The 21,169-nt window shown below is 42.9% G+C and overlaps 1 protein-coding gene across 1 annotated transcript in view; it reads left to right on the forward strand.

Moving 5' to 3' along the window:
• The window catches only part of LOC104403371 (cadherin EGF LAG seven-pass G-type receptor 1-like), a gene marked incomplete at its 5' end in the record, with an annotated part of 161,343 nt that overhangs the window by 137,851 nt on the left and 2,323 nt on the right, over window positions 1-21,169 (forward strand). The window contains 13 exon segments of the mRNA XM_010011482.1: window positions 208-409; window positions 747-914; window positions 3,333-3,459; window positions 3,851-4,051; window positions 8,472-8,618; window positions 8,620-8,671; window positions 14,406-14,518; window positions 15,176-15,255; window positions 16,508-16,634; window positions 18,606-18,731; window positions 19,028-19,122; window positions 19,665-19,768; window positions 20,580-20,747. Of these exon segments, the coding sequence (XP_010009784.1) occupies window positions 208-409; window positions 747-914; window positions 3,333-3,459; window positions 3,851-4,051; window positions 8,472-8,618; window positions 8,620-8,671; window positions 14,406-14,518; window positions 15,176-15,255; window positions 16,508-16,634; window positions 18,606-18,731; window positions 19,028-19,122; window positions 19,665-19,768; window positions 20,580-20,747 (1,710 nt within the window).

Here is a 21,169-nt window from a genome sequence, read left to right on the forward strand (position 1 = left end):
AGTTATTTGATATCAGCTGTATGACTATGAAGCTTGCTAAAATGTTATTAAAAATAGCAAATATAACATTAGAAGCACTCTCAGTCATGTACGCCTGGAGTTACGGCAGCAGTAACATCTCTGAATCTTTGCAAAGCAAAATTACCAGTTTAAGTGGTAGCTCCAAAGCTGTGTCAAAAGAATTTAATATTTGTGTTAATTCCATAGCAGTGCCTACAATGAAGCCTTCAAATCAAAAATCATCCTCTAAGGGGAACGATGATGCACTTAACCCTGAGAGTGCATTTGCAAAGAGAAAGAAGCGACACCCAGTTGACTCAACACATCGTACTGTTGCCATGGTCATCATATACCGATCTCTGGGACACCTCCTGCCTGAAAACTATGATCCTGACCGAAGGAGCTTGAGGTAAACTTCAAACCCGTGTGTGAATTGTGCAGATCCTCTCTTCCACTTGCTCTGAGTGTGTGAGGGAGACAGAGCTGGTTTTATACAGACCAAATGTCATCTGTGCTGCAGTTGTCACTGCAGTATGGTCTCTTGTCCTCCTCTGGCACACTGTGTGAGAATAACTGTGTCAGTGGTGCCAGCAGCTTTTGGAAACACAGCTGTGTGGAAGGCTGATGGTGCATCTACTTTGCTTTCTGAGTGGAAGCAACTGGAAATCTTTTATTTGCAGAATCTACCAAATCAGTGCTTTGCATCTGAATGTTTAGATCACTGTGCTACTTTTCTCCTTTTGCAGATTGCCAAATCGCCCTATTATTAACACTCCTGTAGTGAGCACAGCTATTCACAGCGATGGGGAGCTTCCTCCCAACCTGGTGGAAAAGCCCATCATAGTGGAGTATGCCATGCTGGAAACAGAGGAGAGAACAAAACCCATCTGTGTCTTCTGGAATCACTCCATCACGTATGTCTCCTATTTGCTTTAGAGCTGTGCATGGCAACTGTCTTAGTAGCAGACAAGTTCTGCCCAGGAAGATAATTCTGGAGGAAAACCCTTTTTACTCATTCAGCTGGCAAACTGATTTCTGAATAGAAATAGAATGGAGTAGAGCCATGTAGTCATTTCCCATCAACCTAAGAAAAATGAAAATAATCATTGTAACTCCTCAAACAAAGGAATACCATGTGGTTTCTAGCAAGCACAGTGCCATTGTGTCTTTCCGCAGGGTTCATTTTCACCCAGGTATAATAAATCTCACAATTGCCTTGTATTTGCTTATGCTTTTTGACCACAGATGTATATCTGGACAGGTATAGTCCAGCTCCAGTGCCTGAATTGATGGCTCATCTGAAGTCCCTAAGTCACAACTCTCATTGCCCCATGCCTTCTTTTTAGGAGGGATTGCCAGGAGATGATTCAATTCCTCTTTTATTCCAGTGCCTGGACAGAGTACGTGGCAAGCAGGCACCCGCCCTTGATGCCTTAGCCAGGGCGAGTGCAAAAAATTACAAACCCAAGTTTTCATGTTGGTGAAAAGGAGGATTAAGGTTTTGCAGATAAAATTATGTGGGTAAAGATTATAGATTTTTGAATCTCAAATTTTTGAATCAAAAGTCAACCCAAAGACAGTTACACTGATAAGAAGCAACTTACCTTTCACTCCATCAGCTATTGTGCGTTTGTTTTCATTTGGTTTAGTGAAGAATTTGAGAGAGAGGAAATACCTTTTCTGGGTACTTAGACCTCCTCCAGTTGTTAGGAAGAAATCGTGATACATGAGCAGAACTTAAGGAAGGGAATATTTGACTCTCTAGGAGGGAAGCATGAGGGAAAAGATGAAATATTCTGATAATGGCTCACTTAGGTCTCTTGTATTCAGTAAAGTTCAAGACACAGACATATTTTTCTTGAAAATGTGAAAAATGTTAAGAACTGTATATGCTCGTAAGTGTTTTGTTGGGTTCATGGCGTTGTGGAAACAGCACAGTCCTGCTGGGGATATTTTGAGAGTGGATAAAACAAAAGAAAATGTGTTGAGAATCACTACATGCTCTGCATGTTTTGATTTCACAATGTTGTAACTATTACATATATAATGCAATTTCCAACCATAAAGCCAGGTACATAGTGAGCACATGATACTGTCTGCCTAGAGTAAGAGGAAGAGCTGTTACTTGTTTCTTAGTAACACAAAACCTCTAGTAAACCTGTGGAAAAATCCATTAAAAGGCAATATCCTGTGCGGGAAATAAAAGAGCAAGCTAACCTATGAAATGTTTGCCTCCTATTCAAAAGCTTCAGGAGATTATGTCATTGAAGGGGTCAAAGAGGCAACAGAAATCTGTTTGCAGTAATAAACTGCTTGATTTGCCTGCATGTGAAGTAGTGTATTTGCTTGTACATACAGATGATTCTGCCAATTATGAGGGAATAGCAAGTCCTTGTTCATAAATTTTTAAACATTGTATGGGCTTGAATAACTCATTAGCTCTGAAGTGATTCATCTATTAGCTATTTGCTGGCAACTTCAGTGGCATTGTTGTATGTGTTACACAGCCACAGTTGAAAAGCAGCTCTTAAACTGCATGTAATGAAAGTTTTTTAAAAGTGAGTGCTTTTCAAGAGAAAGTGATACTAAAACTGCTCAACAAATATTTTATTGCTGTATTAAAAAGACGTCCTATCATGTCTAATTAAAAAGTCTTTCAGTAACTACAAGACTATTTTTATTACTCATTAACTTTTGAATAGAATAATTAATATTGATACAAAATAATTTCTGAAGTCACTGGAGTTAACCAAGACTGCACAGGGAAGAATCTGTAAGGGAGCAGCTCCTCCCCAGTGTTAATACAAGAGATCTCCTGATACGAAATATCATTCACTGATTTAAACCTTGTGTACTTTTCAGAGGAACACTATAACAAAATTATATTGCTGAAACATATTTCACATAGGAGCTTTACAAGCAGTGTCTAGATCTAGGGAAATAGAAATGACTCAAACACATGTCTGTCTCTGTGGATTCGTTGGTTTTTACTTTTTTAACAGCCAATTTGCTCTGTGCAATCACTTCCCCATATTGCTTGTGTGGTTACTGACCCAAAAGCAATCTTTAAATTCTTTTTGACTCAAACCAGCTTGTTCTAAACCCACAAAGTTTGGCCAGCAAAGCCAGCTGTCATGTCAGAAACTACTTCAGACAAAAACCTTTTAAGCTGATGATACTCTTTCAGGCAGGTGACAGCTATGAGTATTTCTGTCTTGGTACTTACACTCCTCTCTGGTTGTGGAGCAAGAGCTTCCCTGGAGAGAGAGAGAGCATCGGGAGGTGAAGGGAGATCAGAGGATGGCTCTCAGAAATGCCTTTTTTCCACACAGGGTTGGTGGTTCAGGTGCCTGGTCCTCCAGAGGATGTGAGCTGTTTTCCAGAAACCAGAGCCATATCGCTTGCCAGTGCAACCATATAACCAGCTTTGCCGTCCTGATGGACATTTCAAAACGAGAGGTCAGTGATGTCAGGCTCAGGATTTTTGAGGGCTTTGGTTTTCAAGGGGTTTGATACAGAGTTCGAGCTTTGAGCATGACTCAGAGCATTGTCAGTGGATCAATCTCATGTTGCAGTGTGTCAGGACTGTGTTGCCCTGTGTCTGATAGCACCCACCATTCGGTCTGCTGAAAGGAGCTTCTTACCTGCTTGGTGCACCCTCTGGGTGCTGCCCATACACGCTTAACATGTGGAGTGACTTATGAAGTGGCTTCATCCACCTCTGTTGGTCCTAAAGCAAATCTGTACGTTGGCTCAGTAGTTATGAAAACATTGGCATTCCAAGTAGTAGGTTTGATTGTAGGAAAAGAAAGGAAAAACTGACAAAGTTCCTGTCAATTTCCTTCTGCAGAACGGAGAGGTGCTTCCTCTGAAGATCGTCACCTACACAACCGTATCCATCTCGCTGGTGGCTTTGCTGATCACCTTCATATTGCTGGTCCTGATGCGCACACTACGTTCCAACTTGCACAGTATCCACAAAAACCTGGTGGCTGCCCTGTTCTTCTCTGAGCTCGTATTTCTCATTGGAATCAACCAGACTGAAAACCCGGTAAGAGTTACTCTGTGTTTATTGCTAGAGTTGTCATCAAGCTTTAAATCAGGGGGACGGGGGTGGGGGGTTCATATTGTGACCTTTACCTGCCACTTGCTGGGCATGGAGCAACTTGCTACATCCAAGAATCAGTAGGAAACCTGTCACTTTGCTTTGTGCCTTCCAGCCACAGTCACTGCTGGCTTCAGCCTATCATATCTGTTGCCAAAGCTTAGTTCAGGCTCCTCCAAGCATTGTGCATGTCAAGAAACACAAGCTATGAATGAGCTCAATATGCAATATGCCACACATGAAGTGTGTATGTTCTGTACTAGGACTTCATTGCTATCTTAACTGTGTAGCATTATATGTAGTCTTGCTGCTGTTTCTTACTAGCACCAGTCTCAAAAGTCATGGTTGCCGTGCAGGCAGGTAAGAGAAAAGCAGGCAAGAGTTCCAGCACTGCCAGGCTTCACAGTTGCCTGTACCAAACAGGCTGTAGACAGATGGGGGATTACATGAAATAAAAAGTATGTCCTTGACAGATACGAAAAGTATTCAAATGTTATGTTAGGGATTATCTGAACACTCTGAACAACATTTGTCTTCTGGAAATCCATTGCTGTACATGTTTAATCTAAATTTTGAGAGGAAAGTACAATCTCGAGATGAAAACACACACCCAAAAAAAGAGACATGATGATTCCACAGTGTCCAAGCAGCAGAAATGGGAAAATATGCTTACATTCAATGAATATCATCACTGGTATGGTAGTGACACCACTGTGCCTAACCATGCAGCCTGACTTGCTGGGTAAGCCTAAAGTGTCAGCTTGGATTCTAATATCCATTTGAGCTTTAATGTACATTTTAGGAAGTACCTGACCTTGGCTAATTTCAGCTTGCAGTAACTGAGTGCTGTCAAGACCTTTTCCCCATAAATTTGAGAGACCTCTCTTATAAATAGTGTTCCCAGGAAACCTCTGTTTAATAGTATTTCTTTTGGAAAACTAAAATTAAGCTGCTTAAATTCTTCAATTTCCAAGACGCAGGTTACGCTCTTGCCTTTTTTTTTTTTTTCCCTGGGCTTTCTTTCCCCACTTTACCTTTTGAAAAATTGTGAATGCTAAACGAAATGATGCTTTCCAGCTACTAGTGTCACATCCAGTCCCATGTTCTGATACTCCTCTGCACCAGGAATTCTGTTCCATTATCTGCTGCTATGGTGAGATCTTCTGCAGTGACCTGCCCTCTGGGATATGGTCGCACATCGTGTGTGACCCATGTTGTCTTTGTTTCATAATATACAAGCTTAATATGATTTGGTTCAAATGAACTCACCTTGCCATTTGATCCACAGCACTCCATGTAACTTGACCTTTCCCATGACTTCTTGAGCACACCACTCATTTTTCACTGCATTTCACGAGTAAGAGTGAAGGAGTTTATACTCTTAGTTCTCTGACATGAATCCTGAGGAGCAGGGGGCCAAGCCCACATCCCTGCAGAATCTTACCAAAAATTATGCAGTAGATGATGGCTTCTCATTTCCAGATCCCTTTTGTAATATCACAAAGCACCAGGTAAAGGTTTGTAGGAGTAGTAAAACAGTTCATTACAGCAATACTGCAAATAGTGATGGTTGTATTTGGTGAGATTGTTCTCTTTTTGCTTCTTCTCACTTCCGTGCTTTGGGGCTCATGGTGTGATTATGTGCTGTACTATTACAAGGACTCAATGAAACACCCCAAAGCTTTAACCCATTTAGAAAGATTTTTAAGTTACAGAACATATTTCATACAGCAGAAAGCCACTCCTTACAGCCTACCCAGTCCATTTGAGAAGTTAGGAGGGCTGTAAGCCACGTCTGCTTGAGACAATTATTCATCTGTCTGTATGGAATGAGAGTTGTCTAACGAGTCATGCACTGATGAACATAAAGAGGTAAAGAATGCTGGAGCACAAATAACGCTGTGCTGCTTGGCACCCAGCCTGGCTTTTATGGGTTTCTGTAAATTAACAGTCACATTTCTGGGAGAGGTTTTAATCTTTCCTTGGACTATTGATAGAAAGTGATTTATTTTCTTTCTTTTTTCTTACCTGAAAAAGGTAATGTTCAGGGCAGCAGTCAACTCATATGCATGGGGGAGTAGGAGCAAAAAAAGCCCTGCTTACATAGAGGGAAGAAAGGTCTTTTATTCGGTGAGCTGCATTTTCTATAATGCTTGGTGTTACAATAAAGCTGATGCAGTAAGTGAATCCAGAAAGTTGGCGGTCTTTGTACTATTCCTTTGCACAGCAAAGTTGAACAGGGAAACTTATGTTTGTGAGCATTATACCATGAAAAAACCCCATTAAAAAGTCATGCCAAAATATGAAAGCAGGGTCAGTGATGCATGGGAACAGAAGGTTCCAAAACAAAACGCAAAACATTTTGAAGTTTATCAAGAGATCCTTGGCAAAACCCTTTGCTTTGCTTTTGAAAGGAGAAGGTTAATTGTGAGATTTCAATTCAGGTGTCAGATGCTTGTGGTCATTCCTGCTTTCATCCATCAAACTGTGAAGTTGGGAGGGAAAGGTGCTTAGCAGGTACTAGAGAAATGCAAGTGTCTGTGGAGGTCAGAGGTTTCAAGATAGCCATTTAGTCACAAAGATGACTTCAGCTACCAGTTTGCTCACTGTAGCTGTTCGTCCCAGTCACATTAAGGACCTTTGGTCTCTTTGGTTTCAGGACGTGCTTCATTTTTGCTGCTCTCAGCCTGGCAGAGCTGAGTGATCCACTTTGTTCTGCTGATGCAGGATAAAACAAAATCCAAGCCTGGATCTGGAAGCTCCAGATCCCCTTGTTTCCAGCCAAAGAGATGAACTGCCCAGCCACCACTAGCCTGCTTTCTGTTTGTCCTCGTGACTTCTGTGCCTGACTGCAAGTTGTGCAGCCTCAAGAGGAGGGTAGAGATGAGCATTTCTGGACCCAGAATATCATACAGCCTGGTGTTTAGGGCAGTTTTCTGCAGTGGATGAGAAGGGGGTTAACCCCCCTGCTTGAGCCAGTAGAGCCTAGGAACCACGCTTCCACTTCCTAGTCAAATACTCCGATTTCAACAGTAGGTAAAAGATTGATCTGCTGAGTAGGTGGTGATCTGCTTCTGGCTGTATCATTTTAGTCCAATGATAATGACTTATACACTTATGAAGTATAGATGTACAAGGTCTTCAGGGTTCATCAGTGAAGGGCAGAGCTGCAGGGACAGAAGAGATCACCAAAACCTACTCCCACGGATGCATCCATGCTTTTGCTTCTCAGTATTTTTTGTTTTTAAGAGGGCCCAAGAAAATGAGCTGTAGACGAAACAGACCTTTACAGACCTATGACATAGACACGGGGCTAAAATGGTTTTCCGGTCTTAACGTTAGACAGAAAGATCACATAAAATTTTGCCTATCTGTGAGGCAGACATTTCGTTTAACTGAAAAGAAAATTCCTCAAAGAAAGGACTTTGCTTAAAGTCTACAGATCATCCGTTGCTCATGTTCAGCATGTTCACTTTTCCTGGGCTGAAGCTTCATGGATTTCTGTCCCCAGAAGTGAAGTTTTTCTGAGCAAGAAGGACTTTGTCAGGGGCTGTCCTAAACTGAAGACCTGAGATTTCTCAGCTCCCCTCCACCTTGCTAAACATAAGGAGTATTTCTTTGTACTTTTTTATCTACTAATATCAGGCACAAACCATGGTCTACTTGGAAACAAAATAAAACTGTACCAAAATAGCACGCTTCCTTTTTCTCTGGAAAGAATGAAGTAGCAGAAAACCCCATAGGATAGCCCTTGATGTGAAAATGGGAGGCCCTGAGTCAGTGCAGGGTTGAGGGTGGCTGTTCTCGGGAGCAATGTGTTGGCTTTGCAGTGAGACCGATTTAGCTGATGCAGTTAAACACGCTGTGGCTGAATTCAGTGCAGTGGCATTGGGCAGGCAAGACTCACACATGAGACAGGGCAGAGGGTCTGCAGCCTCCATAGGAGCATCCCCGACTCCTGCTCTGCACCAAGAAAAAGAACCAGGGGCGCTGTCAGCTCTACCCCTCCTGCAAGCAGAAGGAATTCAGTCAGAATAGTCAAAATCCTCACTTTTGCAGCAAATACAGAGAAATTAGCCACAGAATGTGGAGGGCAAGGCCAGTGACCAAAAGCATGATGGGTTGATAGGGTAGAGTTGAACCAGGCACAGAACGGGCCACGTAATTTAAATACATAAATAAATAAATAAAGGCTTCAGAACATTATCAGCTTTTCTGAAACTGAAAAACTTCATTAATGGCAGTATATTTGTTCTGCCTAAACCTTTTTATTACACTTGCCTTTAGCTGCACGGGGGTGCCGGTAACTCACCGGGTTGTGATTCAGAAGAGCAACTCTGATCTTGCTGCACTTTCCCTTCTGCAGTTTGTGTGCACCGTGATTGCCATCCTCCTGCATTATTTCTACATGAGCACCTTTGCATGGATGTTTGTGGAGCAGCTCCATATCTACCGGATGCTGACCGAAGTGAGGAACATCAATTTCGGGCACATGCGGTTCTACTACGTTGTCGGCTGGGGCACTTCTGCACTCATACGGCTGGGGCATCCCTGCCATCATAACAGGTACTCTTAAGCACCCCAAAACAGCTTCCCTTCCCTGCCATCTTCACTGGCCATATTCAGGAAAGTTACCCCATCCAGGATACCTATGGATGCACTCAACTACTGCTGTCACTTCAGTGTTTTCCGGAACGAGGGCAAGACCAACTCATGTATAGCAGAAGTCAGCATGAATTTGGCAGATTTGTGTACCAAATGTCTGCTGCCCCAGTTGAAGTGATACTGATAGTTTTACAATAATATAAACATAATCGCACCCAGATAAAAACAGGGCTTGATAACATTGCTTGGGAATAACAGTATTTTCATTTTAACAACTTGGCCAGTGGACTTCAGAAATTTTCCTTCCCTGTGCTGATACCTCAGGATATGTCCACATGGTCTCTCAGGGAGGAAGCTGCAGTGGCTTCAGAAACCAATGCTGCCCACAGGACATTTACGGCCCTTCGCTGGACATTCCCATTGCCTACCCTCCACAAGCTGTAAATGTTCCCTGAAGGAATTTCAGGAGTTCTGTTTTACTTGGCTTAAAAATGTGCTGGGAATACTCAAGCAGCTTTTTACTTCATTTCAGATACAAAGGCAATAACTTACAGTTAAGGAAAAGTAATGAAAAGCTGGAGCCAGTAATCTTTTAAACTGTTCCAAAGTGATCCACAGGAGCACATCCATCTCCACGCTCACCATTCTTATTTTTGCAATCAGACATTTCCAGTGCAGCACATGGAGCTTTGTTAATTCAGGCAGACAGCTCCTTGGGAAGTGCGCTTCACAGAACAGTTGGTGTGGTTTTTGGTTCAACTATTTCAGCATATATCTGTTGCCATATGGGAAACCAGATCATAGGCAGACAGTTAACTTTTATCCAATTACTTTTATTTTTACAGATAACAACATACTGTCAGTAGTGGCAGAGGTTTAGATGTCTCTCAGGTCATACAAATAACTATCACACTTGGCAAAATATTATGGAACAAGTTAGACTTAAAAATATATGGGGTTTTTTCTGTGTGGCTTAAGAAAATATAAGACTGAAACACAGCATAGGTTAGTAGAGGTCAGTTTTCTATCTGGAGAACTGGTTAAGTTTTTCTGTGTCACCTCATGCATAGATAATTTCTACTTCTATTAATTTATCCAGAACACAGTGGAAGGCACAATCCAGAAGCCTCTGCCATTATAGACGTATCCCTGACATTTTAAATGGAAATGATCTTTGAACTTCTAAGACGTTTCAGACCCGTGTAACTTTTATCAGGACACACAGGACTACTGCAGTATATTCAGAAACATTTAAGTGAAATCATGTAATTGGCAGCATAATTTCTGGCAGAAGAGAAGTATCATCATTAAATAGCAATAACCAATTTGCATTTCAGAACACAACTGTTTAAAAGAATTTTGTCAGAAGGATTTTGTGTTTCATGTTTAGTTTCTCTCCTGAATTTTAAATTAATTCAGACCTTCCCAACAGCAGTATTATGCAATCTAAATCTTACAAGTGCACCATTTTGACATTTTTCTACTTATGTATTGTTATCTATCTGTGGCGTGGAACTATTTTGCACTTTTAAGACTGTGAGTTACAGTCCCATGTTGTCTCCTGTAATCTCTGAATCTATTGAATTTGCAGTTCATTTAAATGAAAAGTCAGATCCCTATTACTGAGCAAGTCAGAGGATTTTGTAAACAAGAATAAAGCAAACTAAGCCTTTAGTTTGCCCTTCCGGTTTTAGAAATCATCTGAAGAGAAAATTCTTTCATCATAAATAGCACAATGTGGGATTTCTTGCCTCTGGATAACTCTGTTACTGGACGTATTTGAAATAAGCTTCTTCTATAAATTTTAATATCTAAACAGTAAAAAGGCTCCAACTTCATAACATGCATCTTTAAGACAATTTCTTTTAAATTACTTTGTGAGAGAAGACTTGTGTATGTTTCTTAATAGGGGAAAAGTCTAGGTATGGGAAGGAATGTTAGTCTTGGACATGCAGAGGGCTTTTTTGTTTTATTTGAAAGATAACTATCTATCTAACCCATTTCACCAATATCATAGCTGTCCTGAAAAAAAATGTGCCTACAGTAGCAGTGGCTTTACTCTGTTTTGTTTATTTAGTTTTTCTATTTCCCATGTTCAGACTGACACTCGTTTCAAGCTGGGACATAGTGATCCTAAGGCATCTGTGCTGGGACCGGCTACTTGCTGAAGGGAACCTTGACCTTTGGAGGGGGGAAGAAGCTTAGTAAAATGTTTACATAGGGAACACTCCAACAGAGAACCACTACATCTAATCACAGCACAGAAAAGCAAAATGCCATGAATAAAAGTAGGATAGGAGTTGGAGAAGGCCATCCAAAAGAGTGTGGATCTGGAATATTTCTTCATGGAGAGTGATAGTGGAACATTTTAAATTTGCTTTAAGCTGGCTTATTTTAAAATGTAGTTTGATCTGTCTAGGAAAGGGATTTTATGATTTCCTTGCCTCAGGAGCAAAGGGATAGATTTGGCACCCAGCAGGACCCCTCCAGTTCTTCATGTCTTCATGGCAACACACTAACCAGTTGGCATATGTGTACAGTAACTGCTTTGCCATGGAGACTGCAGTGCTCATGTTAAAACAAATTCCTACACAGCCCTAAAACCAATACCCCCAGAAAATGTCACTTTCCAAATCTGCTGTCTGTTGTGAATAGTGAGCAAGGTGCTGAGTCAGGGGAGCGGTGAGGCTGACCCTCACTCACCTGAGTCACAGGCAGCTACTGAGCCTGCAGGAGCTCAGAAGGGTCAAAACATGCCCCTCTGGCAGCACTTCCCCACGGCAGGCTCTTGGCATGTCCTGGGATGGCTGCTGGTCCCCACAGGATGCTTGGCCGTAGGACCAGCCCCAGCTCCTGCAAACGTCAGTGAGCTGTCACACAGCCCACACACTCAGTGTGCTCAGGACAGCCAGGCTGCAGCATTTCACTCATGGGCCAGAACAGTTCTGTGTATGACATTGCATTGGGTTAATTCTGCCTTTGGGCGGGGTGTTATTTCACATATTGTTGACCGCAGTAAAATTTGAACCATGGACCTGAAAGACTGCAATTTGCCCCGTTTGTTTTATGGAGAACTTCAGGGTAGGATTATGAGAGTGAAAATATGTTTCTGTATGCCAGTTGCCCTTAGAGCCATATGTTTGGTCAAACTGTAGGTTAAGTCCCACTTATGGGGAAAACAAGTCCTGGGAAACAGACTGTGTCTATAGAATTGCATCTGTATAAAATACTTTATGGTCCCTTAATAATTTATGACTAACTCTTTCTAGATGGCAACTTCTGAAGGGGGTGGTAGAAGGGCCAGTGGGAGCAGGGAGGGAGACCGGTCCTATCTCATTCCACATTTCAGTGAAAACAGATCCAATATCCTCTGCTTTGCCAAATAGCCAGTTTAATTTTCATAGACCATAGGCCTGTACCAGATGTGAATATTGGCTGTGGTCCAGCTTTAAGCAGCAAGAGTGAAACACAGCTACCTCTCCCTTTTTCAGTGTCTTTTCATCCAAGCACACAGGCTTCAGTTCAAAAGGGCATTTATTAATGCACATGAATTCCTCCAGAGAACAGCACTGCCATCAGCCTTGGCCACTTTCTTGAGTCAGGACATACGCTCAACGCAATAGGTTGCTCCGATGCCCGGACAACATGCTGCAGCCATTTGCCATATGTTGTTGGCCATAGGCCTTGTAGGGATCAATTTCTGTGTCTTGAAGAAGGAAGATCTCTGCAGACAGGGTACACCTGGCTCAAAGGGGAAAAAAGGATCTTTCACAGGAATTAGAACTCTTTCAAAATGTAGTTTGAAGCTCTTTCAGTAAGTTTGAAAGACTTTAACTTACTGAAAGAGCTTTAAACAACATTTGAAGGGAGAAGGGGATAATACCAGGCTCACAAGAGATAAGCATGGGGGTGGCATACTGATGTTTGAGGGATGGTTTGTTAGCAAGGTCCTTCTTTCTGCCATCTCAGTGGAGGTAGGGGATGGAGATCCATGTGATGGGGAAGACTCAAGAGTTGTTGCATTAGAAACCACAGAAGCACCTGAGAATGGTCACACAACAATTAGAGCTTCTCCCCCCAAAAAGGTGGCAGGATCAATAGCCCAACTGAAGTGCATCTTCACCAGTGTATGCAGCATGGGCAGACAGGAGGTGCTGGAAGCCACTGTGCAGCAGGAAAACTATGATACAGATGCAATCATGGAAACATAGTGGGATGACCCATACAACTAGAGTGCTGGTGGAAGTGCTCACTGAGGTGCTTCCCATTATTCAGCAGCAGCCCTGGCTAACTGGGGCGGTCCCAGTTGACTGGAGGTTAGCAAATGTGACACCCGTCCACAAGAAGGGCCAGAAGGAGGCTCTGGGGAACTACAGGCCTGTCAGTCTGATCTCTGTGCCAGGAATGGCACCAAGTTGGGCAGGAGTGTTGATCTGCTGGAGGGTAGTAAGGCTCTACAGAGGGAATCTGGACATGCTGGATTGATGGTCTGAAGCCAATGGTGTGAGGTTCAACAAGGCAAAGTATCAGGTCCTGCACTTGGGTCACGACAACCCCACGCAGTGCTACAGGCTTGGGGAAGAGTGGCTGGAAAGCTGCTGATGGAAAAGGACCTGGGGGTGTTGGTCAGCAGCTGGATGAACATGAGCCAACTTGTGCCCAGGCAGCCAAGAAGGCCAACAGAATCCTGGCCTTTATCAGCAATAGTGTGGCCAGCAGGGCCAGGGCAGTGATCATCCCCTGTACTGGGCACTAGTGAGGCTGCACCTCGAATTCTGTGTTCAGTTCTGGGCCCCTCGCTACAAGAAAGACATTGAGGTGCAGGAGCAGAGAAGGGCAACAGAGCTGGTGAAGGGTCTAGAGAACAAGTCCTGTGGAGGAGGTGGACTTGGCAGTGTTAGAGATTAATGGTTGGACTCAATGATCTTAAAGGTCTTTTCCGACCTAAATCATTCTATGATTCTGTGGTTTTGTAGGTCAAAGGCAGCAATTCCAGCCCATCGCCATATGGGTGAGGTGTAGGTCACCAAATCAGGCAGCACTGTAAATCAGCAGGTGGGAGCTGAGCTCAGAGACTCCCTTGGAATTGTCCTAGCTTTGAAAAATAAAACAATAAAAGGTGTGTTCTTAACTCAATTGCCTTGAGGGCATTAGCAAGCTCCATTTCAAACAGCACTGAAAGCAAGGTGAGGTACCTGAGATGGCAGCTCAAAATGAATCCCACCTGAGCTCAAGCAGTTAACTCCTGTGAGTTCCCAGGTTCCTTCGTTTCTGTTGCTATTTTAGCAAGCTCAGGGCAGTTAAGAATGCACTTATTTTTTGTAGTATTGACATCTCCTCAGTTATGATTCATGTCATTCTGCTGCATAGGCTTATTGAAATTCCTCAACATGTCACTCACCCTCAAGGCTTCATCCCACTGTGGGAGTATGACTGTAAAACTGCTGAAACAGAATTAATTTGGGACTTTCTGTCATTTCTGTGCAGCTGACTTTTGTTCCAGCAGGCAAAATTTATAGTACTCTTGATACGGAGTGACCAACGTAAAGATTTTGGTCTACAGAAGTTTTATTTCAATATTTGCCTTGATTTTTGACTTCTCAGACTGTCCTGTTGAACACATTTTGCCATCGTCATTTTGTTTGTTGGACAGTGACACCTTTCTGATGTACTTATTCTCCACTTTGTGACCCAGGGCTTGCTGTTGGTCTGGATCCACAAGGCTATGGGAACCCTGATTTCTGCTGGTTGTCTGTTCATGACACCCTTATCTGGAGTTTTGCTGGGCCCATCATAATTGTTGTAGTTGTAAGTATGGTGGAGTTGGCATTCGGAGCTGTCTTTTCGTTACTGCTACCTTTTCTTCTATGTTTTGTCAAACAGTAGTCATAATGAGAAGCAACTGTATTCTTTACATTGGAAGCTGATGTACTTGAGCTCGTCTCTTTTGCTTAAACAAATAAGGCATGAGCTGAGCTCCTGAAAGTCAGGGGGCTGCTTGCCAGTGTGAAGATTGCTTGTGAAGCACTGGCTGTGTGGCCAGAAACCTATTTATTTTTCCCCATTTGCTTTGTTCCATGGAGGAGTATTCAGAGCAATTACCACTATATACTACTTGCCCTGTTACTATACTCTTATATTCCACTTTGACCCAGCTGAAAGAAGATTCTGGGCTGGGTGGACTCTGGTCTGGACAAGGACAACCATCCTGAGTTTTTATCTTTAATTCAAGCCTCTTTGCATGGGGCCGTCTTACTGGGTGTCATCCAGATCTATTCTCAGGATGTTCTTGACTGTATTGGCTTGAAAGGAGATTAATCTTGGAACTTAAAGACCTGTAAATTGAAGGGAAAATATTCTTGGCATCATGAACCATTTTAGGATAAAAATCGCATTTTCATTGAAAACTGAGCGCTAACAAATGTACAGAAAGAATCCATGCTGTTATTTCTGCTTCCCTTTCAGATAAACACTGTCATCTTCATACTAGCAATGAAGGCATCGTGCAGGCGAAGGCAACGCTCATTTGAAAAAACTGGAGTTGTGTAAGTTTAGGTTCATAAAGCTGTAAAAAAGGTTCTGTCCAGGAATAATAAAGGGATGGAATTGCCTAAAAGGAAGTGTTGGAGTGGGAAATAAAAAAGATACTTGGCAGAAGCAATTGGAGCTGCACCTACTCCTGGGGCTCCCTTGGAGGCTCTGTTAAACCTCCACCATGATGCTCTGCACCACCAGCAAGTGCAGGCAGGAGAAGGAAGGGGAGAGGGAAAGGTCTGGTCTCCCGATGGTATTGTTACAGTCCTTCCAGATCTTTCCTCACACACCCTGCTACTCTGTCACTTCACCTCCACCCATGGCATGCCTAGGTAGACGTAATTCTGGGTGTCCCCATGCTCACCCATGGCTCAGAAAGGTCTCCCCTCACGAATGCCTGGGTTACCAGCCATGTCGTGGCAGAGACCCACTGAGGTTCCCATGCTGAGGGCAAGCCCCCCCGGTCCAATCCCCATGGGATGAGCAGAAAGTCTTGCAAGCTGTAGCCTGCTGCTGTGGCAGCCTGTTCCCATTAATGTCTGTTTTGCCCAAAGCTCAGAATTTGCCTGTGAACTGAAACATGATTAGCTTGTAGCAAGACAGACCCTTTTCTAGTTTCATTTTTTTCAAATAGGTAGCTGTATGAGATTTCAAGAGGTTGCTTCTAGCTATTTATTCATCCCTGGCTGTTGGGTAATCTCTCTAAGTTTCTTTTTTAAATCTCCCTAAACAAATGGAGTATAATTGCTATTTAATGGCAGGTATTTTACTTGTAACACAAACCTTTTGCCACTGGAATTGTGACCATCTTTTGCAAGTACCTGTGGAAATAATGTTCTTAAATAAACAAATATTCTCCTGAGTGCCCTGGATCCAAAACTTTGGGCTGTAATGTTGAGAAGGAATGTGAGAGTGAACTTGACAAACAGAAATGAGACATATGTGGCCATTTACCACCCAGATGTCTTCCTAAGAGTCAACAAGGCTGAACAGTATGGGCTTGGCAAAGAGCCTGGTCTGTTTGAAGAAAACCTTGGAAACAAACTTGAAAAGAAATCACCTTTTTTTTTACCTGAATATGCTGAATCTTTGAGTAGAGCAGTGAGAGAGTTGGGAACGGGGAGCTAGGGAACACTGCCCTGATTTTCCCAAAGGGCCTTTCCAGTTGCCGAATTGTTGGGCATGTGACACCACCTGTGCAGGGAAGTTGGGCTATTCTCTTGTGTCTTGTCACGCTGCCAATGTCTTGTGTTTGCTTTACAGCTCTGGGCTGCGAACAGCGTTCCTGCTCTTGCTACTCATCAGTGCCACGTGGCTGCTGGGGCTGATGGCGGTGAACAGCGATGTCATGATGTTTCACTATCTCTTTGCCATTTTCAGCTGCCTGCAGGTAAGTTGGATGGTGTCTTGTCCATGGCAGACCTTGGTGATCATGCTGCTGCACTCAGACCTCCAAACACCTGCTAAACATGAGCTGACTTAGAAGAACAGAGGTGTTAATACAATTACTGCTCTCTTTTCTCAAGGAGAAGGTTCTTTTTACCAAAACCATAACTTTGAGTAATAACATCTCCCACTTTTAGTCATTCTGAAGTGCTCCACTATTACAACTTGTGGCAGAAAGATAAGTAACAGTAGACAATTGTACTTCTATCTTTTTAGAGGCAAAATCTTGCTTACTGTCTTCTGTGTACTCACTGTTAGCAGTTGTTCAGTTGCTGTCACAAACAAGAGACTGTTTTATTTCACTCTGAGAATGAATGGCTTCGAGTTCAAGGCTTTCACAAATTGAGTTACTGTTCAAGGAAATAAGTCAAAAATGGTTTTCAAATACAACTCATTGCATTAGGATTTTACGGGTTACTTGTCCTAGTGTACACACTTGTTGATTAAAGATGCAGAAAATAGTTGTTTGTAGGAGACCTGGCATGGAAATGGTCATGAAGCTTCATGTTGGTCATGATTTGAATGTGACCAAGGATGGCAGTAACTGTTATGGCAACTGCCTGCAGTATTAAGACAAGCTACTACTAGCAGGACACTCTTGTCAGCTGCAGCATAACAGCCACAAATTGCAGCCAAGGAGAAGTCTGGTGGGTCTTCTCCAGAGATGCGTGTCCATGCCCTGGAAGCACACCAGATAGGCCAGCCCGGAGCAAGGTTATTTCGCCACTGTAACTGGTGTGCTCTGAAATAACTACACCTCCTCAGGCTGTAAAACCAGGCTTCCACAAGTCAATTTAATTTATATTAAATGAAATATAAACCTGATGAGAGGGAGGGAAGCCAGTAGCTGGAATTCTCCAGACTTGCCCAGAGAGGCACAGTGGTATGTGGCGTTTCACGTCAATGTCTTCTTTGAACTTGTATTTTTAAAGAGACATTTATGTGAGTTTTATTAATGAATAATCCCAAAGTGCTAATGCCAGCTAAGATCGCATTTGACTGAATGTTTAGAAAGTGAGCTTGAAGTTGAAAGTTACTTTAACTCAATTGCTTTGTCTGAAATCATCTTGTGATGTTGGTACAGCTGCAACTTCACGAGTGATTGGCTTCTATATACTACATTTCCAACCAAAATTGATAATAATTTGGCAGCTGCATGAATTCCCTCGGAGCAAATACATCTGAAGGCATGCACGTGCGTGCCCCCTGCCCCCAGCAAAGCTGTTAATGTGTGTTTCTGGAAGCCAGCAACTGCCCAGCCCTGGGAATTTTAATGGTATTCCCACCAGGAGGTATGGCTGAACCAAGGAACTTATGGGGCAACAGTTGGGACCTCTCTGCCCACAATATCTCTCCACATCTCAGACGGCTTTCTGAAGTTCTTTTAGCAACAGTATTAAGGACACCTACCACAGAAGTTCCCCATTTCCAGAGGTTTTCACTAAAGGCTATGATGTTTTTTATGTGCTGCTATTGATTTTGTCTCACTGTCCATGTAAAAGCTCTAAAATCTTGGTACAAGTACAACCCTGAAACTCCCTTCAATGTCTTCCAGTGGGTGGGACACAGAGGTCCCCGTTGGATATTTGGAGAAGACAGTTTCTTCCCAAATGATGAGAGAATGTGGCACTTACCACAAGCTCAGCTCTGTAAATCCTGGAGGGACACATCATTTTGTATGTTTTCCCAGGCCTTATGCACATTTGAACTTGGAAGCCAGTTATGAAGAAGTCCTAGGAGATCAGTCAACACCATTTCAGTCAAAAAACAGAAAACAGTTGCTGCTATTGAAATCATGGACTACAAACTAGAATTCAGGGGTTGTTTCAGAATGGCTGTTCTCCAATATCTGTATTTGCAGTTTGGTAGTAATGGATCAATTACATTTCTTCTTCTTCTGTCTAAAATGATCCAGGGGCTGTTCATTTTCTTCTTCCACTGCGTATTTGACAAAGAAGTCAGGAAGCACTTGAAGAACACTTTAACGGGGAAGAAACCTCTTCCAGACGATTCCACTGCAACAAGAGCTACATTATTAACTGTAAGGAAAAAACACTGGGAAAAAACATCTTTTTGCTGGTAGACATTACCTAAAGTGAACTTACAGGTGATGACTTGATGAAGTGAATTGTCCGACTCCTTTCAGTCACTTGTACAAAGATTACCGATGGCCTCTCTCAGAAACTTTGACTACTATTTTAATTAGAACTTTGGAGAGTAAAGAATTCTTTTCATTGTCAAAACCCACTTGGTTCCTTCAAATCTTACATTCATGGGTAATACGGGCTTTTGGTAGGATCATTCACTATTGCTTTGTGTCTTTTTTTTTCCCTTCAGCGCTCTCTGAACTGCAACAACACATATATAGAAGAGCCAAATATGTATCGCACAACCATTGGGGAATCCACTGTCTCCCTAGAAAGCACCGTCAGGTCAGCCAAGAGCCACAATAGCTACCTTGCTTATATTCTCAGGTAATCAGGTGGCAGGTGCATGGCTTTCAGGTGCTTGCCTTTCCCTTTTCATTGCTCTTGTGGAAAACATAAATGTTGTGGTCCAAATGCTGCTTGGTTTATGTCTTAACCATTCTGGTTTATGTGGCTCTCATTTTCTTTTGCATGCATCTTCGGTGGGGAGTTCCAACAGTGCAGTGGTTAACACAGCTATGATGTTAACAATATGGGCCACGCTGCTTGCCTGTTAAAATTCAGACAAGTGTCAAGGAGTTCAATTTAGCTTATTAACTTCGGGCTTTCTCAGAGTGTAATTCATGTGGCCAAAGGTGGACAGCTACATTAGGATATCCGGTGTCTTGGTGTAAAAGTGACCACATCATTGACAATCAAGCAGAGGCTGGCTAGCATCCACTGCAGCTGTCTGCATTTGGCTGGAGGAATCTCATCTGCATGTCTGCCCTGTTGTTAAGATCATTAAAGTGTCTAAAGGAAGTTGTCCTCTGTTTTTATTCTCAAAGGGATGAGGCTGCTCATAAGCTCAGTGGATCTTCAAGTCAAGCAAGGGCTGGTCAGACTGAAGCAGATTCCTCTATTTTCCATAGGAATCCGTCAAAATCCAATGGTAAGAATTTCTAAGTGCTTTGACCCAGTTGTGCACCTTGTCCTTCTCAGCACTTTTTGCAAAGGCTTCTGTAATAGGAAGAATAGTTAATCTGACCTTGTGTGTCTCATTCTCGTTTCGCTCTTGGCATAGTGAGCTATGCAGTGGCTGCCTTACAAGGGAATCCTGGAATAGAAATATCTTGTATCTGCTTCTTGTGATGGTTCAGTTTTAATCTGACAGCTGTCACAGCTGTTGACAGTTTCTGGCGTCCCCTTTCTTTCTCACAAATTATGTGCTGTTGCTCTTGATTTTAATTGGAGATCTTTTAACGTTTGAAACCTTGAGGCAATATCCTCCTTTACTGCAATGTGTTTTGTACAAGAAAATGAGAAGTGTCTGTTGGCTGATTTCCTTTCATTTGGGTCTTGATGTTAAATTTTGTTGCCTTGTAGCAGTTTTTTATTTATTTAAGTGCATTTGCAGTTCTTGATATTTCAAGGTACCTTGGTTTGCCTGTCTGTTGTGTTGATTGAGATCCTACAGAGTTACTGTTCTGCATATCAGAAAGTGCTCCCATTCTATTCTGCACCTCCCATGCACATAAAAGGTCCTGCCCACTATCTGAGCCAAGCAGTTGTGCTTCCCATATTACTTAGATGGATGCCACAGCCCTTGTGAATTGATCCTGTGTGCACTTAGGGATGTAAGAGCTCATCCCTGGCATGGCCTGTACCATATGCTTGCCTTTTCTTTCTCCTTGTGCATTTGTCAGCTAGATTTGTTCAGCTCTCCGCACTCATCTCTGTGTTTCTCCTTTCTGCATTCGTAGAGCACGATTCAGACTCCGACAGCGAACTGTCCCTCGATGAACACAGCAGCTCGTATGCGTCCTCCCATTCATCGGACAGTGAGGAAGATGGGCTTGAGACAGAGAAAAAGTGGAACACGTCTACTTCAAAAAATAATGAACGTGGCCCACTCCACAGTACACCCAAAGGTACTCTCAGCACAAGGGAAGAGCAATGGGTTTATTCCAGTCTGCACCTTTAGAGACAAATTTGCCTGACTACAATATGGCAGAGACTGCATCCCTACTGCTGTGCCTTGCTTCTGGGGAGAAACTTCTTGTGTTCAGCTTGAGAGACTTCTTTTCACCCCAGAGGCTTGTTCACAGGGGTGGCTGAGCACAAGTAAAAGGATGCTTGAGCAAATCTGTGATTTAAGGTGCTCAGGCAGAGTGGGCTCTGCAGGCGGGTCCCCACAGCACTTGGGAATGATGCTACCCAGCCAGAGAAGTCTCATATGAAGGAAGAGGAGGAGGAAGCTGGTTGTTTTGGGGGCAAGGGGAAGAAATACCCGCCTCTCCTCGTGCAGTACAGGCTTTTGGGTTTTGTAGTGTTGGGGGGGGCCTGGCCCTTA

The sequence above is a fragment of the Nestor notabilis genome, unplaced genomic scaffold (assembly GCF_000696875.1).
Source record: "Nestor notabilis isolate BGI_N333 unplaced genomic scaffold, ASM69687v1 scaffold2193, whole genome shotgun sequence".
NCBI classification, from domain to species: Eukaryota; Metazoa; Chordata; class Aves; order Psittaciformes; family Psittacidae; genus Nestor; species Nestor notabilis.